Source organism: Ochotona curzoniae, unplaced genomic scaffold (genome assembly GCF_017591425.1).
Source record: "Ochotona curzoniae isolate NIBS_2020 unplaced genomic scaffold, NIBS_Ocur_1.0 contig_2210, whole genome shotgun sequence".
NCBI classification, from domain to species: Eukaryota; Metazoa; Chordata; class Mammalia; order Lagomorpha; family Ochotonidae; genus Ochotona; species Ochotona curzoniae.
In genome coordinates this window covers 48,436,300-48,461,477 of record NW_024465369.1, presented here as the reverse complement: position 1 = coordinate 48,461,477, position 25,178 = coordinate 48,436,300, and the positions used below count along the sequence as shown (strand labels likewise).

Sequence of the window (25,178 nt, the reverse complement as noted above, 5' to 3'; positions counted from 1 at the left end):
ACCAGTTCATGTCCCAGCAGCTCCACTTCCCATCCAGCTCCCTACTTGTGGCCTGGGAAAGCAGTACAGGACAGCCCAAAGCCTTGGGACCCTGCACCCGTGTGGGAGACCCAGAAGAAGCTCCCGGCTCAGCTGCAGCCATTGCAGCCACTTGGGGAGTAAATCAGCAGACACTCTCTCCTTTCTGTGAATTTGTCTTTCCAATAAAAATAAATCCTTAAAAAATAAATAGATAGGGCCCGGCGCGGTGGCGCAAGTGGTTAAAGGTCCTCGCCTTGCACCCCCGGGATCCCATATGGGCGCCGGTTCTAATCCCGGCAGCCCCGCTTCCCTTCCAGCTCCCTGCCTGTGGCCTGGGAAAGCAGTCGAGGACAGCCCAAAGCTTTGGGAACCTGCACCCGCGTGGGAGACCCGGAAGAGGCTCCTGGCTTCGGATCGGCATAGTATCGGCCCGTTGCGCTCACTTGGGGAGTGAATCATCGGACGGAAGATCTTCCTCTCTGTCTCTCCTCTCTGTATATCCGCCTTTCCAATGAAAAAATAATAAAAATAAATCTTTTAAAAAAAAAAAAAAATAAATAAATAGATAAAGGAAATGGAACCAAAGTGGTTACAGTGGAAAAACAGCATAAAAACAGCATTTCCGTCTTCTAATAAAAAGGTTCTCATTGTACAGATTTTTGAATATTCCATCAAAAAAGTTTGCATTTCACTGAACCATCACTAGATGTGAGATAATGTAGATGACGTGTAAATCAAGAATGTGCCAAGGCCTCTGCTGCCCTGCCAGCACAGAATCCTGAAAGCGAGGGCGGCACAGCCCGAGACGTGCAGAGCTCAGAGCCTCCTCTGCAGCATTCCACCTCCTTCATGAGGATGGCGTGCAATGCTATCAACCATAGTATGAGGTAGCAGAAGGACAACAGTAGAGTTCAGGTTAGGATAGGTATGCATTACACCATGCTGTGGAGTATTTTCAACACTAAGCCAAAGAGGCCAAGTACTAGGAAGACCAGGAAGGTTTCTGGAAAAGGAAGTTAACATGCCCTAGTTTGAGGAGGATCTATCTATATAGTCTTGGTTCCAGCTCTCGTGTTTCCTGCTAATGCAGACCCATGTGCCACATATCCATGATAATCACTACTGGAACTATCACCATCAATAGCAGCAGATATCCTATGCTACGGAGCTATAGCAAGTCCTATGATAAGAACTTCACTGGTATTTATCCCTCACAAATATTCCATATGTTGTGATTACTTTTCCAATGAACAGAGGAAAAATACTTCTGAGTTGAAGTTCCTTCAAGATTACAGAATTTATAAAGGGAAGAGCTGGAACTTGAAGCCCACTCCTGTTCAACTGCTTCTGCTGAAACCACACTGTACTATACAGTGTTGTGACATGGTGGGCTAAGCCACTTCTTGTAAGCCAGTATCTCATATTGGAGTGCTAGCTCAACTCCTAGCTGCTCTGCTTCCGATCCAAATTCCTGCTAATGTGTCTGGGAGGGCAGCAGATGATAGCTCTAATGTTTGAGTCCCTGCTGGTTACGTGAGACACCAAGATAGAGTTCCTGGCTTCTATCTGGTCTGACCTTCACCTGGAGGTTGTGGCCACGTGGAGAGTGAACCAGTAGATGGAAAATTCTCTTTCTCTACCCCTGACCTCTACCTCTTTCTATCACTCTGTCTTTCAAATAATTAAGTAAATCTTAAAAAAAAAAAAAAAAAAAAAAAAGAAGAAAAGAAAAAACCCTCATTGTAAGCCAGGCCAACATCAGCCATATAACTCAAAAACTGTTAAATTCCAACAGTGATAAGTGCAACAGATGTGAAGGGTAAACAGGGACTGCTTTGGGGAACAAATAGGGACCAGCATCCCTGGCAACAGATGCAGAATATACAAAAAAAGTTGTGTCAGGCAGCAGTGTGGGGAGCGAGGAGGGAAGGGGCAAGCAAGAGAGGGAGGAGTTGTCCTACGAAATCAGGCCAACTCACACAGCAGGCACATCGCTCACGTTTTAGACCTTGTGTTGATCCTAATAAGGATAACTGGGTATTTATTACATTTTATTGCTGGAGGTGCGTGAGATGAACCAGGGCAGTGGTGTGATACTGTCTCCCACAGGGATCTTTTAGGGATAGGTATTAAAAAGAGATTCCAAAGTATGAGCTTCCATGCAGCAGAACAGACCCCTAACGAGTGTTTCCATCTGTCCCCAGTGGATAGGCCACAGGTCCAAGCACCACACTCTGAGAACAGCGTCACAGCCTCAAGTTCCACAGAAACACTCAGGCATCAGATGCGTATTTCACTGTAGGGACTTAAGCACTTTTTAATGCCAATTTCAAATTTTATTTTTCTCAAGGTAAAAAGAAATTAGGTCACTTGCAGATTTTACTTCTGTGAGACACTGAATAACCTGAATCCATTTGGGAAGTTGTAGCGTTCAGTTGTTCACTACCGTTTTCAAAATGAATTTAAATCTTAAGTGTCTAACAGCACAAAAATGTCATCTGTGCTCCACTTCTAGGAGGAACTAAAATAGACATCTAGAGAATGCTAGAAATGGTCTTTAATTACTAGATAATATTTTTATCACTTAATAGACTTGATCTTTATTTCTACAGAGAAGTTGCTGTATTTCCTTCATTTTACTTTGGGATTTCCCAGCCTCTGCACTCTTGACACTGTGAACAGGTGATTCTTTATTGTGGGGACTATCATGTGCATTGTAGCTATTTAGTCACACCCACAGCTTCTACCTCTTAGTAGCACAATCCTACCCCCAGCTGTAACCAAACATATCTTTAAATATTGTCCCAAATCCCTTCAGTGACAAAATTGTCCTCCTTAAAGAAATGCTTTTCCCATGAATGTCCCGAAATGTCCAGAAGTAAACACAAGTTGACAGTTCAAGCCTTCCCAAATATCGTCCCTATCCCCACCACATCTCCACCAACCAATCTGCATCCTTTCCACCATCAAGGCTGTTTCCTGAACAATTCACCATTGATGTTTACCTGTACATGTTTATAAGCACTTCATAGCAGCACAGGATTGTTTCATCAATATATCGTCCTCTGTCAGAGGAGGGGAGCAACAAGCTACCGCCAAAAAGTAATCACAGTGGTGGCAATGACAATACTGAAGTCTTGGAGAGAGCTTGGCATGCCTGAAGGTGAGTCCCAGCCCAGTGTTCAGCAAAGGTTGACAAATATGCTAAATCTGCAACCAGCAGTTAATCATGTGAATAGGATAACATGTGTCCACCACTACCCTCCACAAGACATTATGACCACTTGTCACAACTCACAATATGAGAACATGCATTCTGGTGAATTCCTCAGCCTCCAGGGTGCAGGCAGAAAATGATCCAAGTTTCTAGCAGACACATCTGAGGCGCCTAACTCATTTCACAGCTGGACCCAGCTGGGCAGCTTTCTTTCTTTAAACTCAATAATAGACACATCTAAGTACTGAACAGACTTCTCTTGGGAAGCAGTAACTTTAACAAGATTTCAGAAACAAAGTTTAAGGTGTTATTTACGATAAGTTTTAGTCATCATTTGTCTTTTTCATTTATCTCTATTTGGGAAACAGGTCTAGCGTCTAACAACTCAGGTCTGTCATGGACCCAGCAGTCCAAGAAAAGGGTTTCAGGAAGTGTAATTTTTCAGTCATTCAGATGAGAAAACAAACTTATGGTATACATTAGCGATCTTATTCAGCATCCCTTAATCACATCAGCAAAGAACTCAACTTGAAAAGGAGTCAAAATGCCTACAGGCACCGTTTAGGAATTATTTGTACTAGCAAATGACCTTCAGAAAAAAAGAAAACAGGTGACTGACTTCAGGGAAGGTGAAACATCTGGCCTATCACATACATCTGGCAAATAAGGTCTACAAAGATAACCTGAAGGAATTAATTCAGCTTTTTACCGAACCACCAGGATGTAGCCAAGCACTTGGGTTCTTTCTCATCCCAACGAAACTACTATGAAAATATTGCTGGGTTATTTATAATAACCCACAATATACATTCCTGCTTCACTTGTAAAAATAATAGGCAGCAGCTGCTACTTATATGGAATTTTTAACTGAAAATACATAGTGAATGTAAATATATCAGAACTTGAATCTGGCATCCAATAAAGCACTCTGTTGTTTCTTAAAATATTAAGGCGTAACAAGTCACCACCACATTCCTTTATCAGATTTTTAAAAAGAAATACTGACAAAAACATTTTCCTGACATTAAGGAAGACAGCTGCACACATCTGTCAAGTACACAACTCCACAGTGCAAAAGAAACTTCATGCTTGAATGCCGCACTTACATGTGAGGGCTCAGCTCATAGAAATTTCTATTCCTGTATTCTTCCACTTTCTCTGGTGAATAGATGGGCAATGACCGGTACGGGTTAACAGATATAACCACACTTCCAATGTAAGTCTGTAAAAACAAGAACACAATACACCCATCAGCATACAAAATGTACTCCCAGCTCTCGGCCTTGCTGTCACACAGCTCCATTTCTTTTAAAAACATCAGTTCTACTGATTCACCCTTCATGTGATATTTTCTGTATCTCTGAAGGCAGGTGCTCAATCACACTTCTTCATTTTGTTGATGAACTCAATGGACAGATTGAAACAGTTACAATTTCCAAAGGGCCTGGCTCAATGGCTCAATGGCTAAATCCTCACATGGCAAGCACCACGATCCCATTAAGGGGCTGGTTCATGTTCCGGCTGCTCCACTTCCTATCCAACTCCTTGCGTGTGGTCTAGGAGAGCAGTGGAGAATGGCCCAAAGCCTTGGGACCCTGCACCCACGCAGAAGATCTGAAAGAAACTCCTGGCTACTGGCTCTGGATTGGCTCTGATCTGACCATTGGGGCTTTTGGGGGAGTGAACCAGTAGATGTAAGATCTTTGTCTCTCTCTTTCTGACATCGCACTGCTTTCCCGTTCACCATAACACAATTACACCCACCTTTACTAACCCCCGACCACTTGAGATTGGAATATCCCCCTATCAGCTTATAATATGGATATCAGCGCTTCCCCTCTGTCGCCAGTCCCACCCAGACAATCCCACATGAGCTCCCGCCCCCGCAGCCACCACTTCAGGTTAACCAACACTCCATCACCGCCCCCCGGATCCCCGAAACACGCTCCGGCTCGTGCGCCCTCAACCCCAGCAGAACCACCCCAGTGGAACCGCCCCGCCGCCCTGCGAACCTCCCAGCCCGGAGCACACCCTGACACATCGCTTTCCATCTTTACCCTCCAATTTGAGAGATAGATGATGCAGCACAATAACTTCCCACACCCCTCCTTATGTCTATTACATTTCGTATCTAACTAACTTTTTCCATAACCCCCCCTACTTTCATTGTGTGTGTTCACGAAGACGTATAACATTATTTAAACACCCCATCAACACACTCACGCCCACAACCACGGGCCCAACCCACCCTACCAAAACCACAAAAACCACCCTACGCAACCCGACAATCCCCCCCTACCCCCCCCCCCCGCAATCGGACCCCATCCCAGCAACCACTACATGCAACACCTTATCCTAGCCCACCCCCATGCAGCTCCTTCAAGTTGCCCAACTGTAATCCAAACAGGCCCACCCCCAATGTAACCCACACCGTCGCACCAGACAGAAGGTCCTGTGAATTCACAAACCCCAATATACCTAATAAAGTCACACTAAGACAACCCCATCAAGAGAGCCTACTTAAATGTACTTGAGGAAAGTACGTTTCATGTCAGACTTGCATTTCATCTAAAATTCTAAACGTATGTTCTCAGGGGTCAATGTTTTATTTTCCCAAACACTAGCCCTCTCTCCCTCTGAGAACACTATTACCGCACCTTCCACTTAAGCCTGGCAGCATGCAAGAACAGTGTTGGTTTAGTTCATTCTGTGCCATGCCTCCCAATGCCACAACAAACGTCAGAACTGTAACTCATTGTGGCAGCTCCACTTGTCCCTTCAGTTTCAACATCAAAGAGAGAGAACGGGGAAAAGAGATACCAACAAAACTAAGTGACAAAAAGAAATTTCAAGAACAAAAGATATAAAGCAAAGAACCTTTCCAAAGCAGTCCCCACCTTTCCAAAGTCATCTAACAAAGACAGCACTTTTAGAACAAGTTTTTCCACCACTGCCACAATGGAGCTTCAAGGAGACTGCCAGATCTTTCTAGAAAATGTAATCAAATAGAAAACCAAGAAAAAGTAGGAAAATTCCATTTTTTATACTAGTCACATTGGTTGCCATTATACAAGACTTTGTCCCCATGTGGAAAACAAAACAGGTGATTTCATATGCATGTTGAGTCTATAAGAACCTAATCTTATCACAAGTGGACCAGCCGGCTGGTGTGTGAGAAACTTGGCTCCCACACAATTTCGGCACTTACGACTGATATTCGCTCAGAATACTAATTGGAACAACACATTTAATACGGCCTGACACAAGAAGACTCTAATTTATCTCATTTAAGCCAAATTTTCTCAAGAAAGCTTCCTCATCATTCTCACACTGCAACTCACTTTGGCAGGCAGATGAAGATGAATGAATAGAATATTTGTTTCAATGGTTTCTAACTAATACATTGGAATTACATATCTAAAAACATTGGTTCCTTTCCTGTTAAAGGCCTTCTTCAGGTAGACAATGACTAAATCCTTCTCCCTTTTTAGGTAATTTCTTGAATGCAATAACTTTAAAACATGCAGATTTGCCATCAGCAGAAAAACCAGTTACCAGGATGCTCTTTCAAATCAGATTTCACAATGGCTACACTGCCTGCCTCTGGCATTCTCACAGACAGAAAAATAACCACTGTAGCACAGCAGAAGCCACACCAAAAAGCTGCAAGTTTCTTCAGTTGTGACGTGTTTACATGCTGAATTACGTGTGCTTTCCCTCCCAGCGGTCTCCTTAACACCTAGAACACTAACTGGCCCACTGACGTCCAGTAAGTATTTGTTAACCCAATGACTGATACACAGGGTGCATTCATCACAAAGAAAAGTCAACAGGACAAACCACCGCCTCTTCAACTATTCTTATGTTGAAATACAACGCCAAACGCTATATATAATCCCCCATTTTACTAAACAGGTATGCCAGGTGTTGCCATTGAACAAATCTTTTAATTTTATTTTCCATGAACATTTGAAGGATCCTTTCTACTTCCCTTCTGCTCTGGTTTCTTGTCATACCATGGTGGGACATTTGAACAATGAGCAATTCCTTCCATCCCTGGAGGCATACTCCCTTTGAAATGTGAATTTCTGGGCCCAAAATGCCAGCATCCTCCATAGCGGATGGTTTGTGTCCTTGCTGCTCAACCTCTGATCCAGTTCCCTGCTAATGGGCTGAGGAAGGCAGTGGAAGATGGCCCAGGCACTTGGGCCCCCCCTGCTACCTATATGGCAGATCTGGAACAAGCTCCTGGCTTCAGCCTAGCCTAGTCCCAGCCACTATCGCCATCTGTGGAATAAACCAGAGGATATTTGTGTATGAAGATATGCCCCATTCTTTTCACAACTGGCTGAAAAAACAAGATGTAAATCAGCTCAAGTAACCCAATGGGGAGGTCAGAGACAGAGCCCAGGTTGTCTGTCCTACACAGCCTGCCAGTGGCTGGATAAGTAAGTGAGCCATTGTGCAACATCCGGGACCAGTTAGGCCACCAGATGCCTAAAGCTTCTTAGTAAGCCCAGACAAGAACAGCAATGCAAGACCGAAAGCCCAAGTGCTATCCCTAATGACTGAATCCATGACGGCTGTTTTCAGCCACATTGCTGGGAGTGGTTTGTTACACAATGACAGTAACTGGTACAGCTACAAAGCAAAAAAGCTCAATAAACCACAAAAGGGACCCACTTTAAATAAACATGACCAGAAACTATACCCTCTATTCCATTTTATGCACAATTCAGACAGGCAAGCTTAGACAGTGACTCTCCAGTAGGTTTGTCCTTTATTGTGATTCCTACCCTTGATGTTCATGGGTCTCCGAGAGTTTCATGCATATCAGCCCAAGATTTAAACATGTCCTCGTGTGCCTGTAGAAGAAAACTCAATGTCCACAGCCACAGGTCTCCTGTTCCTCTGAGACTCAGACACCCCTGAGAGCAGCTGACTGGCTAGGTTGGATTTCAAATTCTACTCTAGCTCATGAAAGCTTCTCATGCTCCATTTATCACCAGATAGAAGTCTTTTTCAGAGAGGAGAACACCAGAGACCAGAAAGTTCCATGTTTAGACTTACGTGTAACATAGCACCTGTTCTCACAAACCACTGCATGTTACTGAGTTGATGGTTTGCTATTATTACAAAATGCTCTAAAAATGATAATGAAGAAACGACAGCCTAGCCCTTCCCTGTCCTACCACCTCCACAATCCTGAACCTAGCACTCCCCAGTGTTCACACCCGTTCACACTGCCATCAACATGCAATAGCAAGCTCCCTCCAGCCTCCTGCCCTGTAGGTCTATCCTCTGACATCTGCAGGGGAAGAGGGGGAGGGAAAGAAAAAGAGAAAGAAACGAGAAGAAATGGAAAAGCTCTCTTTCCTATAAATGGTATCTTCAATCAGCAGGCCTATCTTTTACTTCTCAAGGGCAGATTTTTAAATATGAATCTACAAATATTTCCAAGTCAAAAGCATCTTGCACCTTCCTATTTCAACTATCTCTGGCCCTGAACCACCAGTGTCCAAGCATTCTCAATGAAATCACAGCCAGGTCTGAAGTGTTTTTTGGAGAACATTCAAGTCAGCAAGCTCTATCCTCCAGCTTGTAACCACTCCCAAAGGTCCCTGCACTCCCAAAATATATAATATGAAACCCAAGCACTTCATTCTGTAAGTTGTTTCTTCCAGAACCCAGTCAGAGAGGAGGAGCTAAGGGCCAGAAAAAAAGCACTGGTGGCCCTCACCTGCAACACCATGTATTCTGTTCAACTCTAGCAACTGCGCATGTGCTGCCTGTCTTCTGTTCTTAGGTCTCACCTTGCCATTTGGAAACTGCTATGCAACTAATCCTGAAAAGAAAAATCCCTGTAGCCTCACTTACTTGCATTCTAGCCCCATGTCTATCTTGGCCTATGCTATCCCAGCATCCAGGCACACTGCTACAAACAGCAGCAACACCTGTAAACTGAAAGGAGGTAAAGGTGCCATTCTGTAGCTGTTCTTTTTCCAGTATTTGACTCAATCCAGTATTTGACTGAGTTATAACTCAATCTAAGAAATAAGATCATAATCAAGGATGTGTATCTATGCACATGCTCACACACCCGAGATAAAAATTTTATAAAATCAAAATTACCTAACAGCTCAAAATCAAAATTGCTCTAACAGCTTTTATTCAATTCTAGGTGCTACTATTTTCTTCTACAAGTGTTATTGCTAATCCATTAAATTGCTTTCATGAGATTAATAAGATTTAGGAGGGAAAAAAATACAGTTTAAAAATAGTGCTGGGCCCGGCCCAGTGACCTAGCGGCTAAAGTCCTCGCCTTGAACGCTCCCGGATCCCATATGGGCACCGGTTCTAATTCTGGCAACTCCACTTCCCATCCAGCTCCTTGCTTGTGGCCTGGGAAAGCAGTCAAGGATGGCCCAAAGCCTTGGGACCCTGCACCCGCATGGGAGACCTGGAAGAGGTTCCTGGTTCCCAGTTTCGGATCGGCACAGCACTGGCCGTTGCACTCACTTGGGGAATGAATCATCAGACAGAAGATATTCCTCTCTGTGTCTCCTCTTTGTATATCTGACTTTCCAATAAATAAATAAATCTTTAAAAAAAATAGCGCTGTAGGAACAGGTATCGTAGTACAGTGAGCGGGCTAAGCCACTGCCTGGGCTGCCTGCATCCAGACCAGAGTGCCTGGGTTGGATTCCCATCTCTGCTCCTGACTCAGCTTCCAGCTCACACCCAAAATTCTTCCTGAACCTAAAGCCTCTGCTTTATTGGGCTCTCACAAAGCCTCCTATCTGAATATCATCTACCAGACAGAATTTTCTTCAGGATAAATTTTAGTTGTTTGCCTGTTTCTGGATGTCTTAAAAACCCACCCTGAAGCCTAACACACATCCGACACGTAATAAACATGCATACACCATTTTGCTAAACTATCTTAAACTCCCATGAAACAGATGGAAATTCTCTACCTAAATGCCCAGGACAGACACAAAGAAGTCAGCTAAAGAACCACAACAGCTAGCAGAGTGAAAGCAAGGGCTGGAGCCAAGATGTCACTATAGCGTGCAATCCACGCTGGCTGTGAGCCTTGGGAAGTTCTGATAGCCAGCGGCCAGGAGGACAGCCTCATTGCAGGAAACCTGTGTCGAGCGATGCCTTCCACGGCACTTTCAGCATCTGTAGAACAAGGTGGTGCTGTGTCAGGACAAAGCTCCCCAGCAGACCACACCAGGAAGACTCCACTGCTTCCAGGAGGGCATCTGAAAATTTCATGCAAAATGGAAACAAAAGACAAATTTCCTCGGGTGCCAAGGAATTCTGTAATGCACGGATAGCTTATTCACACTGCACAGTTTCCACTTGATTGATACCTCTCAACTGAGAAATAAACAAAAGGAGGAAAGGGAAATCAAGTTACAGGCAAAATGTTTCACCTTGACAGAAAAGATTTCATCACAACCATCCATCAGCTTCAGAGAAACACGTCAGGGGGTCAGGGGAGTGGTAACGTATCAGACAGGATTTCCTGAACTATCCAACTAAGCGCTAATTTCTGCCTTCAGTGACACCAGAGACAGCACAAATACCAGAGAACAATTACTCGTCACCAAGTCTTGGTATTTCCACCCTGAAGTAGAGTTCAAATCCAAGGGGTGTCAGGACTTGGACACAAAAAAAACCCAGCACAACAGCGCTGACTTTGAGGCTGAGTTTAGGCTGCAACCATCCAACAAGGAAGCAGCACTTTTCCTAGGGGCCAACTCTCAACAAAAGAGGTGTGCCTTACAGACAGAGCAGGGAATTTAAGAGTTAACTACTCTCAGATAAGATAGGATTTAAGCAATCTCTGGCTAGGTAGCCTTATTGTCTCACTATCTAAAGGAGTGTCTCAGGTTTACAGGAAGTTAAGGTCAACAAGCAGCCCCAGAAGTCAGATCTGCAGGGCCTGAGCAGCTTTCAGAGGCAGTGAGGGATGGGTGGCAGAGAGGGTGGTGAAGGAGTTACGAAGGGGGGCTGCAGTGATGCACCCTCCTATCAAGAACACCATACAAGCTCCGTTCTTCCCTGTTTTACTTCGTTGAAAGAGGTTTCTTTCAAATATATCTTTTTTAAGATCTATTTTATTTATTTGTAAGGCATAGTTAACATAGTGTAAGAGGTCTTCCACCAGTTGGTTCATTCCCCAAATGGCTGCAATAATCTGAAGTCAGGAGCTTCTTCCAGTCTCCCCATCTTCAGCCATCCTCCACTGTTCTGCCGCCCACCCCGGCACATCAACAGGAAGCTGGATCAGAAGCAGAGCAATCAGGATTCGAACTGACACCCATATGGGTTGCTGGTGCTACAATGTGAGCTCCCAGGCCGTGCTTTCAATCAAATTTGCAGAATCACCAGGTGCAGAACCACTGGCTTTCCCATCAGAAACCAGAACTGTTAACAACGAAAGGAATGGTGATACCTTGCCTCACAGCCAGGTCAAAAGACACAACTTCCCCAACTCTACAGCAGTGATACTTGCTTTTTCCTCTTGGGTCAACATTTTAAATAGTCACAGCCCTTAACTGTCACTCAATCTATTTGCTAAAGGTATGAACTGCCAGGGACCCACATAGTTATTTGCACACCCATGTTCACAGCAGCAGCATTACTCACCATCCATCACCAAGAGGGGGAAGGAGCACAGCATTACCAGCAGACAAATGGACAAAGACATAGCAGAGTCATGTGCAACGGAACCTTATTCAGCCTCACAAAGGAAGGAAATCCTGACACTTGCTATCACACAGACTTCAACAGTGATAGAGGCAAAAAGACCTCCACAGGCACATCCCACAGACAAGAAATGGAAGAGTTTTCCTAGATGAAAGGTTAAGCCTGAAATCAAGCTGTAGACAGCCTTAAACTTGAGGAATTCTAAACTTTGGCCTGATGAAGTTCAGTGAGTAGTCAGGTTGAGGTGATAAAACCAATTGCATGTGAACCCCAACCACCCTGACTTAAGCTCTACCCTCAGATGCTATGCCCACCATGATAACAATGCTTCACATGTATCTGAACTACTGTACAGACCTTGGCTCCACATTACCTGGCAAATTTTTCAGTTTTATGCGAAGTTGGGCACATCACTGAAGTCCTCATCTAAACAAGAACAATACTTCCAATTTCTCCCTCATTTAAATCTGAGACGCAGACGAGCCAAGGCACGCAGCACAGGAACTGACACCCGACATGCGACACGAGCATTCCCTGTCTGAGTTCTGTAAGTGCACTCTGGCTCTACCTGAATCTACAGGCCACTGCAAGTGGCCAAATCAGAACTCAGAAGCCTTCACTGAGAAAGTTTAAATCCCAATCAACTCCATGGGAGAACCTCAGGGTGCCTCGAGCCCCAGGGTCTTCAAGATGCTTACAAAATGGTCTCTGTTGACAGGAAGTTGTTGGATTATCAGATGAGCACAGGAGGTGTATGTATCTCAGCGAAGCTGACAGGAAAAGCACAGTGCTGGGATAAGCTGGGTAAGAGTCATGAGAAAGAACACAGTGCTCACTTCCTGATGAGGATGAACTACCCTCTTCCTGGGTCTCACACCCTGGGAATCTCATCACGAGGCATCAAGAAAACACATGCCACAATGATGGTGATTAGTCATCTGCAAAAACTTCACCAACTCCCTTGAAAAGGACCTCTGTCTGCACCGGATTTTTTTTTTTTTTGAGGACACAGTATTGTCCACCAACCTAAAACAACTGCAAGGTAGGTAGAATTTTGAGTGTTTCTACCACTAAGAAATGTTCAGTATTTGCAAAGATATACTTACCCCAACTGGACACTACACAATATATACTTATATCCAAACATTATGCAACTTGTACGTGTCAGGTAACAGAAAATTATAAGAATTGTTTCAAAAGAGAGGAAAAACTACTGTCAAGATGGCCCCAGTGAAAGTTCAAGTGCCAAGCCAGTAACAGACTTTGGTGTTTCTTTGAGTCCCCCAAAAATAACTCAGTGTGTATACTTCACATCCCTCCCTCGATGCATTTGTGATGGAAGAAGTATTTGTGATACATATGCAACATGTAGGAATACTGACATTGAGACCAGCTTGTTTTCACAATACAAGGAATTACTGAAATATTTGTTACAGGTTTCTCCATGACTTTGTGACAATGGCAGAGCTTCACGCCAAAGCTTTCCACATCCCAGCCGGTAAGGCCAGCAGAGAACTGTGGATTGCCGGAGCTCTTTCAGCAGCCTTGCACCCTATGTGCAGTGAGCACACCCCAGAACACCCAACAGGCCATTCTCATGCCACAAGAGAATGAGGAGCCAGTTCCCATACAACAGAGTGGCCCCCTGGAGGTGTTCCTGCTGCTTCCGAGCCCGCACTGGCTGCTTTTCTCACCTGCTCCTCCACAGCTCCTGCCTGAGCACGGCCCATCACGACCTCTCTCGACACCATCACTGCCAGCAGTTTGGTGCCACTGACAGTCTACCTTTCCTGTATTTCTCAACTTGCAGCTTGAGGAAGGGATCTAGCCTCATTCTCTATAAACAATACCTAACATCCATGGCCTCAGCCCAGGAGCCCCATGCTGCAGAGGCCAATAGGTCATACAAAGCAAAAGCTGCCTAAGATAGCTGCAAGCCTGTCAGGCACAGTCGCGGCTGGTCCTGTCCAAGACATGCCCACACCACCCTCATATTATCATCTTTCGTTCCTGGGCTGCCAGTCATTCAGACTACGAATTACAGAACTATATATGAGCTCCATGCCACGCTGAAAGTTGTCTAAAAATAATCACCTCTGGCAGCCTTTCTTTACTTTGGAGCTGGATAATACTGCCATATCTTTGTTAACTCCATGATGAAACGAGCATTTTCCAAATAGACGGCCTTCTCCAGATCCAACAGAACTCTCTCACGTAAAATACAGAGTGTCCTCTGTTACAACCACAATGCTTGCTGTAAAGTCTTAACAAAATTAGTATGAGGTTGTCTCAATGTAGAAACACAGAAAAAATCGAGCTGTACAACAAATACCACAGAGAAGAGGGAAAGAAGAAATCAAGCACTAAAATATCTCCATGTGTGAAACTTGGAAGTGTTCCTGAGGGAGGCTAGCACTGTGGAGTGGTGGGCTAACCTGCGATGCTAGCATCCCATACAGGCACCACTTTGAGTTCAGGCTGCTACACTCCTGATCCAGCTTTCTGCTAATGTACCTGGGAAAGCAAGAGAAGACGGCTCAAGTGCTTCACTACCTGCACCCATAGGGGAGACCTGGACGGAGTCTGGCTCCTGGTTTGGGTCTGACCCAGCCCTGGATTTGGCAGGCCTTTAGGGAATAACCAGCAGATGAAGTTCTCTCCAACTCCCTACTTTCCAAACAATCTTTTAAAAACTAAAAACATCATCCTAGGCTCGAAGCTTCTCAGAGAGTCAAAGCACCAGCCATATTCTACTCCTATGTGCCAGGCACAAGACCAAGGCACCTCTTTCTTCCCACACCAACTCTAACAAGTAAATTCTATGGTTATGTGAGTGGTCAAGATTCAGACTTAGGTCAAGCTGCTAGAAGCCCATATCTCAACCAAAAGCCACATCATCTCTCTCTACCCCTTTCATGGTAGAGTTCAATGGAAAACACAACTTCCCACTAGAACTTAGGAGCAGCATTAAAATGCACCTGTACTATAGATGCAAAGGCCAAAACTAATGCTTATCAACCTGGCCAACTGTTCCTCAGGCTGAACTGCTGCCTCTTTCTGCTGTTTACTTCCTGGTGCCCACCACAGTCCTTCCAAAAGCTGACACTTCAGCAAAACTACTATTGAACCATAGTTTTCCTCAAGTCAAACCATTAGAGTGGCTTGAATCAGAATATCTAAGTATATTATAAATCTTCCACAAATATTTCAAGTACTGCCTAGAGCCCACATGATTGAACTCTCTAAGATTGGTAAATAATAGATAAGTGGGGGGTCAACTCTGAACATTCTAACTAACATTCTAAGTTTCTCAACCACCAAAGGGTTTAGAGAAATCTTGTATGGGTTGAAGGTGGCAAGTTATTAAAATGAACCACGAGATTGACCACGCTCAGAAGTTAGACACAACATTTGTCTTTGGCCTTGTGAACTGCTGTTTTTCACATGCTTCACCGAGCCTTTGGATGCCGTGTCTCCACTCCAAGCAGACAGCAAATCCGCACTCCTGAACGCAAAGACACTGTGTTTGCTCCTTGCCTGAGCAGTCTACACTTCAACACACCCTTGGGCCGCATGCTACTGACAGCACATCAAGAACACACACCCTCAGGAATGGATGGCTCCCCCAAGAGTGCGAGATCCTGTCCCCTCTTCCTTGCATGGGCTCTGTGGGGTCAACACAGTTCAACGTAATTGTTTTCCCATCACGAAACAGGTAGGGTCTGTGGATGCAGAACTTACACAGAGGGCCAACTGTTCATTAAATTACAGATTGCTCCTGGTGCATCCAAACCATCCTTTTGGGTCTGAGTTTTCTGGGTAAAGATCCACTTAGGTAGGAGAAAGAGAGCTTTCTCCTAAGCTTCCAACTCTAGAACAAGAAAATTTGTTTCTAATCAAACTAAAATTACACACCATTATAATGGTGTGCAAGATTACATACCATTCTACTAACCACTATTACTTCTGGGAATAGGCCTGGGGCACTGATAGAAGAAAATTACATTTTATTTCATAAATGCTTATGCTATTTTAAATGTTTTGAAAGGGCATGTCATTATTCTTGTAATTTAGGAGAAAACAGATTTTTTTAAAAGAAATTTAAAATTAAAAAAAAAAAAAAAAAAAAACACTTGGTGAACAGCCGGGAAGCAGCCATAACACTCAATTGGACTTTGATTTCTAGCTTTGCTTTCTGCCAACACCTCATGAGCTGGGAAGATGTCCGGGCTCCAGATGAGAACACAGCCCTGGCTGACACCTCTGTCACAGCCAGAGAAGCACTGAGCAGGGCACCCCACCTCTCCACCCACAGAAACAGCAAAAACAAACAATGTTAGTCTTAGTCTGAGTTTGGCCCCCTTTGTTTTGTAGCAAGAGAATACCAATAATTTATGTCAAACACTTGCAGGAATATTTGATGCACCCTATAGATGGGGACTGTCACGGAAAGCATTTTGGAAATCTTCAATAAATACTTGTCCCTTGGTAATCATAGAGGACTGGCTCCAAGTCCCCTATATAAAATCTCATCTTGGCTGCATGGAATCACATACATCCTCCTGCATACAAGGGGACTTTACAAAGTTCACAAGAAATGCACATGATCTTTTCATTTCATTTTCCATTTCCAGGAACTTCTCAAAGCCTTTTATTTTAAATCATCTCTAAATGACTCATGATACCTAATACCATATAACTGCTATGCAAATTGTCATTGATATTGTATAATCTAGGAATAACAAGGAGTGTATTCACAATCAGTACAGATATATCTGCTTTCCCAAATAGCTTCAATATCAAGTTGGTTGAAAGGAACGCAACAGCAAAAACACAAAAATAAAGTTAATCACCGTTCTTCCCATTAGCTTTGCAATATTTAAAACCAAATACATAGTAATTAACACTTCAGCACCTTTCATAAAAACACCTGATCCCTAAAGAAGAGAAAAAGAATCCAAAACCATTTTGAAGCAAATGATGCTACTGTGTGACCTATGAGTCAGTAAGGAAATTAATAGGGAAAAAAACTTTTGCAGCAATGACAATTAAAAACAAAAATTTCAAAACCCGGGAGATGTAGCAAAAACAGAATTGGAATGGCTATTGATCTTGTATCTTGCATGAAGGTCACCTTATATCAGAGAGAACATATGATATTTGTCCTTTAGGGGTTGACTTACTGCACTGAGCATAATGGTGTCTAGTTGGGACCATTTGGTCTTCAGTGACACATTAGTCATTTAGTAGCATGTTATTTAACTTCATGTTGTAAAATTTCTATTTTTTCTTCCCATTGTTGATTTTGTTTTATGGCTTTCCATTTAATGAGAGGTAGAGTAACTGTATAATAGAGGCTATCATATCCAGATGTGAAGCTACAATGCGGTATGCATCTCTATTTCCAAATCAAAGTTGGGACTCAAAATGAAACTGTTCAACATATGTTGACAACAGGATGCTGGATTCAGCCATTGTCCATACCTACAATGTCAGGATGTACTTAAATAGCAGAATGATGGACTTGTGACTGCTTTGGAAGGACTATACTATTGTAATAATATAGGGGAAATCAATGGAGGTAGGGGTATTGGGAAGGGAGAAAGGGAAATCCCAGAGCCTATGGAATTGTATCAAAATAATAAAACAAATATATATATTTTAAAAAATGCCTAATCCCACCCTTTGGGGATTCTAATACTAGTGTTGACTTTTAAAAAATTAAAACAAATGTAATATTTAATTTTTTCAAAATTAATTTTCACTAAAATTCCAAAACAGGCACTTTTGCAACTGCAATTAGTTGACACAAGAACCTAAAATGGGACCAATTCAGATCTCCATTTCTGGATCATTCCCCACCTGACAATTCAGATAGAACACTAAACTGACTGGGTAGCACCAAAAATACTTTTGTCCAGGAACAGGCACCTTAGGTCTTCAGTTTCCAAATTTGCCCAGGGCCTTGTTCTTCCCCAAATTGCAGCTTTCCTGTTCCTGAGCAGAACCACAGTCCTGACCAGTCACCCTAAAAACAGAACACGGCTGGCTGCACCTCAGCTTGACTGTCTCCTACAGCCCAACAAGAGTCCACAGGAATCCCGCCAGCACCCAGCCAGCCTGGACATGGGGTGAAGAAGCCAGGAAGGACTGGCAAAGGGCAGAAAGCATTCAAAAAAGCAGGACTGGGACATGTCACTACCGCATTCCCAGCCACTGACCAAACAGCATATCCTGCAGCTGGGCCCAGCTTGAACCACGCTCTGTCCAGAGACAGGAATAGAAGCAGAGCCCTCCCTGGACCCTGCAAAATACCCATGAATCTGACATTCTCCTATGCTTCTTCTCACATGATGTTCCTCCATCTCCAACCTAAACTCTAAACATCGGCATCTGAAACTATCGCAGACTTAGAGCCATGGCTCGGCCATGGATGCCTATGAACCAACTCAGAGCTGCTGCCCGACCCAACTCTAGATACAAAACACTTGGGGACTTTCACATGGGCAGGCGAACAGACCTCCTCCACTAAGGCTGGGCCACATGATGCAGCACGTACTCACAACATAACCTGACACTGACCAGCACGAAACACCTCAACCCCAACTCCAACTCCAAGTGCAGCGTGCCCACGAGGGAATCACCTTCCAGAGCCAGCTGCCTGCATGCAAAGGTCAGGGCGTCATCAGGAATTACAAGTACTCTGGACAATTGACAACTTATCCCGAAACAATCCCTCCACATTGCTCTCCTTGAAGGGTCTTATGTCCTGGCAGGGGTGTGGGTGTAGGCTGGCAGAACAGAGTCCCCAAGCCAAGAGCTGGGTCCCAGAGGAACGGCTGAGAGTGAGGGTATGCCCAAGGTTGTGAAGTCAGGAGCAAATGTCCCTCCAATCACTGGATCCCTCAACAACGACGACGGCTCAGCAGGCTGGCACATGTGATCACCCTAGATGGTCACTCTTGGCATTGCGACACAGTAGGCTAAGCTATCACTGGCAGTCCATATCTGTGGCTACACTTCCAATCCTGTTTCCTGTTAAGGCACCTGAGAAAATGGCAGATAGTCTGATATTTGGGCCCCTGCTACTCTTGACAGAGATCTAGATATGATTCTGGGTTTGTACCTTGGGCATAACCCACCCCAGCCATTGCACCAATAGGGGGCAAATCAGCAAATCAAAGATACCTGTTTCTCTCATTCTACCTGTAAAATCAATAAATATATCTTTCTTTGAAAAATAAAGTTAGAAGATCATAAAGACAATTTTTAAGCTACATCCTTGCATTCTAAAATAGAATTAAGCAAAGTGAGGTAGTGCCAGTAAAATACTGCATGTCATTAACTTAGCCTTGGGCAAGAGGCTAAACAGTTGTGCAGCAATCTATAAAAAGATGTAAAGCATGAATATTATCAGAATAAGAGCCAGGAACAGATTTCATAAGGACAGGATTCTGACATTTGAAACCAGGGAAACAGCAATCAAACTCATCTTGAAAGGTTTCTTAAATTAATTATAAAAGTGATGCATGTGTATGGTTTAAGTCCCATAATACAGATAAATAAGAGTGACACCCCTCCCTCGTCTGACCCCATCCAACCCTGGTATGGTGTGCCTTACAAGCACAAGTATGTTGGTAACATATGTGCACAAACTCACCATCCTTAAAAACATTCTGATTATACTATATCCATTACTTTATGATAGTTTTTTTTTCCACTTAAAAGAGCACAGGGCCCCAGCATGAGAGCCCAGTGGCTAAAATCCTCACCTTGTATATGCCAAGATCCCGTAAGTGTGCCAGTTCATGTACTGGCTGCCACACTTCATCTAGCTCCCTGCTTGTGGCATGGGAAAGGAGTCAAGGACAGTCCCAAAGCCTTGGGACCCTGCACCTGTGTAGGAGACCCAGGGGTGGGGGGTGCTCCTGGCTTCGGATCAGCTATTGTGGCTAGTTGGGGAGTGAATCAATGGACAGAAGATCTTCCTCTGACTCTCCTCTCTGTAAATTTGACTTTCCAATTTAAAAAAAATGCAAAATAAATCTTAAAAAAAAAAAAAAAGAGCATGTGGGCCAGCACTGTGACATAATATGCTAAGCCTCTGCCTGCAGTGCCAGTAGCCATACAGGTGCTGCTTCAAGTTCCAGCAGTTCCGCTTCTAATCTACCTCCATGCTTGTGGCCTGGGAAAGCGGTCAAGGACAATGCAAGGCCTTGGAATCCTATACCCACATGGGAGACCCAGAAGAAGCTCCTGGCTCCCGGTTTTGGATCTGCTCAGCTCTGGCTGTTGCAGCCAGTTGGGAAATGAATCAGCGGATGGAAGATCTTCCTCTCTGTATATCTGACTTTGCAATAAAATAAATAAATCTTTAAAAAAATACTCATAAATGGTAGTAGTTGGAATTTTGTCACAGGGGGACTGTTTCTATTGTTAGTGCCTGAATCAGATATTTGAATGCAAGCAATGGTCCTATCTCCGTCCTATTTTCAATTTATCTAAAAATGAACTGCACTTCTTAGAGTCAAAAAGAAACATGATCAGCAACCTTAGTTACAACAAAATTGATTGTTTGTATCTCCATATTAATAAAGGCCAATGTTTAAAGGTTATCTTTTTTGCTATCACTTCTTCTTTATGTATTTGTATGTATGTATGGATTTCTGAAGACTTTCTTATTTGAAAAAGTGAGAGAGAAAAACAGATTTTTCCATCTGCAGATTCACTCCCCGAATAGTTGCAAAAGCCAGGACATAGCCAGACTGAAGCCAGAAGCCAGGAGTACTTAAGCCATTCTCCATTGCTTACTCAGGCACATTAGCAGTGAGATGGATGGTAAGTGGAGAAACTGGGACTCAGATACCACATGGGATACCACTGTAGGAGGCACTTAACCCACTATACTCCACAACACTGGCCCCAGATCTCACTTTCAATCACAGCTGCAGAGCCACCAGCCTTTCTCACCCAGAAGAGACTATACTGGGAGGGAATGTGACACCACGCCTGTCAAGCCAAGGCACACCACTTCCTCACTCTGCAGCAACAATTTATACTTTAGCCTTTTGAATAAACATTTTAAATATAGTCATCTCTCTGACCTGTTTCCTGCCCTTGCTGGGGTATCACACAACTGGATATTTCAAAAGGAGGACGCAAAATGTTGTAGATTATTAACAACCTGCCCCACCTCCCACAGTAGGATCTAGGTACCTGAAGGGTTCAGTGACCCAACCATGACTATATCACAAGCAAACCAATCCACTAAGTTTCCTTTCACACACAGTAGGTGTTACAGTCTGCATGTCTGTGTCCTCCCAACATGTATGCATTGAAATGTTCAATCACTAATACAATGATGCTTTGACCAGTAGGGCCTTGTCAGGTGACTGGGTATTGAGGGAATGTGGCTGGGGCTTTTAACAAAAACAAAAGACCCCATGGGGCTTCTAGCTTCTGCTTTCCACTATGGAACATCATGCAGCACCATCCACAGGCCAGAGAGCAGACTCTCCCCAGTGTGCCCACCCCTTCATCCCCAACATCCCCAGAATCGCAGGAAGAAAATTCTTACATTTTGTAAGTCACTCAATTTATACTATTTTGTGGTAGTAGCCACATAGAAAAAGTTGCCTACCTAGAAAGGCAAGCTATGGGTGACATAAAATAATGCAGCTTATTAATCTTGCAGGCAAGGAAAGATATTAGTTTAACAAAAATTGGAACTGATTCTACTTCTACTTTAGTCTCTCTCCTTTGCTTCTCCTTATAGGATAACAGGAAAAAAAAAAAAAGGAGGGGGGGAGATTGTCATATCCCAGTTATCCAGTTCAACGTACACAGATGTGCCGGTTGAAAACTGGGAAAGAATTTTACAGAGATGAAAGTTATTAAAACTATTTCCATCCAGTCCATCCTGTTTTCTTCTCAGCTGCTGACATAAGGAATCAACACTCCAGTTAACAATGCAGCTTTCTCTACAGACCACAAAGTATCTGTTTTATGCATACTTCAGAGATGTTGCATACAAATATATTTGTGACTCACATTTTAAATATTTTGAGAACCTGATAGTTAAAGTAGCATTATGAAACCCTTTATACAGAACTTCCACAGAATAAAATTTTCTCCCATTACTGTATACATTTACAGGAGATCACTTTTTGCATATGGCATTAAATGTTTCTGTTAGCAGTATGGAAACTACCCCCAAAGCTCTGGGAACCAAGTGTGTATCCATATCCAGTCAGCTGTCCCTGCCCCTACCAACACAAACTTCTCAAGTGTTCATTTCTTCTTGCACAGGTTGTAGTGTTACATTTTAATGAGTAACTTCTCAACAATTACGCTTGCAAGCCTCCTGAAGGCATCTATGGGCAAACTTTGAAATCCTTTCTAAACACATGTCGCTCACATGCTCTATTGTAGAATGACCCCACTACCCAACACCACACTCCGCACATGGCTGATATTCTATAAACACCATTGTGAAGACTCATCTAATTAATATCACCCCTGTGCTAAATCAGCAAACACTCCACACTCTTGCTGAGGATATGAACAAGTTTCTCTGGACTCTTAGCAACAACAACAAAAACAAAAACAAAAACAGACCGTTTAAGGTAGAAAAGTCAGTTCTCTGCCATCATGTCCAGAGTCTAAACAGGGTTTACTCACATAGATTTCATTATGGTCAAAACGCTTCTTGAGGTTGTCAATGAAGGTCTCCTCGTTGAGAGGTTCCAAAAGAACCATATCTCCAACTCCAATCATATTGTCCAGAAGTGACGTTTTCACCTCCATCTTGGCCATGGTCGTGTGCTGTGGAAGAGAAAAAGGGGTCAATTCAAATGAGCAAAATTATCTCAGTTGGGTTCTTGGCACCACTGAAGAGTGCCACACTGGCACCTCCAAATGACCTTCCCCAGCCTCCCACATGTCACAGCCTTCCCTTCATACAACTGGCATTGGAAGCCTTGGCCTGGCAGCAGTCGTCCCATTTGCCAACCTGCTGCCACAAATGAACCACACCCCTCCCTGTCCAGCCTTACAGGCAAACTCCATCCACAGAAGGAACCATGAAGTCATGGTCTCCTTTTCTTTAGACCTTCACCCCATCCCCTAGTCAGAGTTGCAAGATTGCAGGGAAAGAACCAACTCTCTCCTCCACCAATCCTTGCGCATCAACATCCAGTCTGGAACTTTCATGGCTTTTCTTCTGCTAGGATCTCACCAACCAGCATTCCATAAGGAAATTCAGCATGCTTTTTTCTCAACAAATGTCTTTCAAATGATGTGGCTATTATTTAATGCTGGTTGGCCACTTATCAGATACCACATCAAGAACTTTATATGCATTATCCATTTAATCCCCATAATAATTCTATGAAGTTAGATACTGTGATTTTTCCATCTTAGGAAATGAAAATTGAAGCTCAAAAATTAAGAAATTTCTTATGGTTCCTTGGCATTTCATGTTAAAGAACTCAATTACCACTTAGAACATTTCATCTCTAGGAAGAAATTTCATTCCTAGCACTCAAAATTGACTTACGATGCAAAGAATACAATCCACTTGTGAAGCAAAGATTCCCTAAATAATATAATCTGCCAAAAATTATCTCCATATTCTTAATTCTCACTCTAACAGACACGTTGCTACAAAAGCAAAATCAAACTGACATGCAATGAACACATTAAAACACCAGTTTGCCGTTGGCTCAACAGAAGAAAAATCTAACAGATAACAACAGGCACGATACAAAAGCATCATTCAAACCCCATGGTGCCACCCAACAGCAGAATGCTTTATCCCGGAGGTTTCCAATTTGATCACTATCAAGGCTGTTAAAATTCTTTTAGGTATTAAAACAGGAAAATGTGCTGTATGTGCACATGCATGAATGTGTTTGCATAATTTTACCTAAAAGTACCAGGATTAAAAAGCCAAAGGGCGGAACTAAAATCATCTGGGACATTTCCTCTAAACGTTTTCCAAAGCAGAAGTCAGTTTCACATGATTTCCAAGAATAAAGAGTCACACTTCAGAATACTAATCAATTCTTACATATATGTATGTCCTGACAAGTAAGTGGAACATACATCTGATTCTTTCCACCAGGCATACCGTAGCCCATGAAGTTCATCTGCTTAGATCTTAGCAGTTTGCATCAATGGCTGCCTATTCTAGGCAATATCCAGCAAGTTAACCACATGTCTCCTGCCTGCTGTGAAGATCACTCAGAAGTGCTGACAATTACATAATTCATTATTATTATTAGCAACTTACATGAAGGCACAAACAACTTTCCTGACTCCATTAAAAATGTATGTGTCTGGGGTAGGGTGGCCAAGAAGCCAGAAGACAAGATAAAAAGAAGAGGTTCTCCCATAAACAAGAACAGTCAAGTAAGAAAGTGTTTAACAACCAAAACAAGAGTTTCTTTATGCGTCTTGAAAGATATTTGGCTTTTTTTTTTCTTTCAACTTGAAAGAGCTAGAGAAAGATCTGGAAAAATCATCCACCAGTCCACTCCCCAGATGGCCAGTGTTGGGCCAGACTGAAGAGGGTGTCCCGCATGGGTGGCAGTGGCCCAAAACACTTGGGCTATCTTCTGCTGCTGTTCCCAGTCATATTATCAGGGGGATGATGGAGACCACAGCAGCTGGCAGATGGCATGAAACATCAGCACCACAAGTAGTGGCATTACCCATTATGCCAATGGCCACCTTCAAGTAATGTACTTAGAATTTCATGCTCATGAGAGCTGGTGCCATGCACAGTAGGTCAAGGCTCCACCTATGGCACCCACATCACCTGTGAGTGCTGCTTCCAAGTCCCGGCTGTTCTACTTCTGATACAGTTCCTTGTTAATGTGCCTGGGAAAGTAGCAGAAGATGACCCAAGCACTTGGGCCCATGCACTCACGTGGGACACTGGGAGGAAACTTCTGCCTTCTAACTTCGGACCAGCCCAGTTCCGGCTGTGTTGGCCATTTGGGAAGTCAACAATAGATGCAGGATCTATCTCTCCACCTTTCAATAAAATAAATCTGCTTTTTAAAATTTCGTGCTAACTACCGCTGGAACAAACAGTTCTAGGCATCACTAAAACCCATACCCCAAAGCATGATTTCCTGCCTCAAGTAGGCCAGACTGATTTAGAACAAAAAATGTAGAGTACTTGTTGGGGGTGGTGGGGCGAGGGAGCTGGGCC

At 43.5% G+C, this 25,178-nt stretch overlaps 1 protein-coding gene across 4 annotated transcripts in view; it reads right to left on the bottom strand.

Annotated features, from left to right (window-relative positions):
• MYO1B (myosin IB) overlaps nt 1–22,778 on the bottom strand; it is a 137,398-nt gene extending 114,620 nt beyond the window's left edge. For all 4 annotated transcript variants that reach the window (XM_040971896.1, XM_040971898.1, XM_040971897.1 and 1 more), the window contains exons 1-2: nt 22,640–22,778; nt 4,345–4,460 (exon numbers count right to left, since the gene is read on the bottom strand). In XM_040971896.1, the coding sequence (XP_040827830.1) occupies nt 4,345–4,460; nt 22,640–22,774 (251 nt within the window). In that variant the 5' untranslated portion in view covers nt 22,775–22,778. The remainder of the gene's footprint in view (nt 1–4,344; nt 4,461–22,639) is intronic.
• Between the last annotated feature and the right edge of the window lie 2,400 nt (nt 22,779–25,178).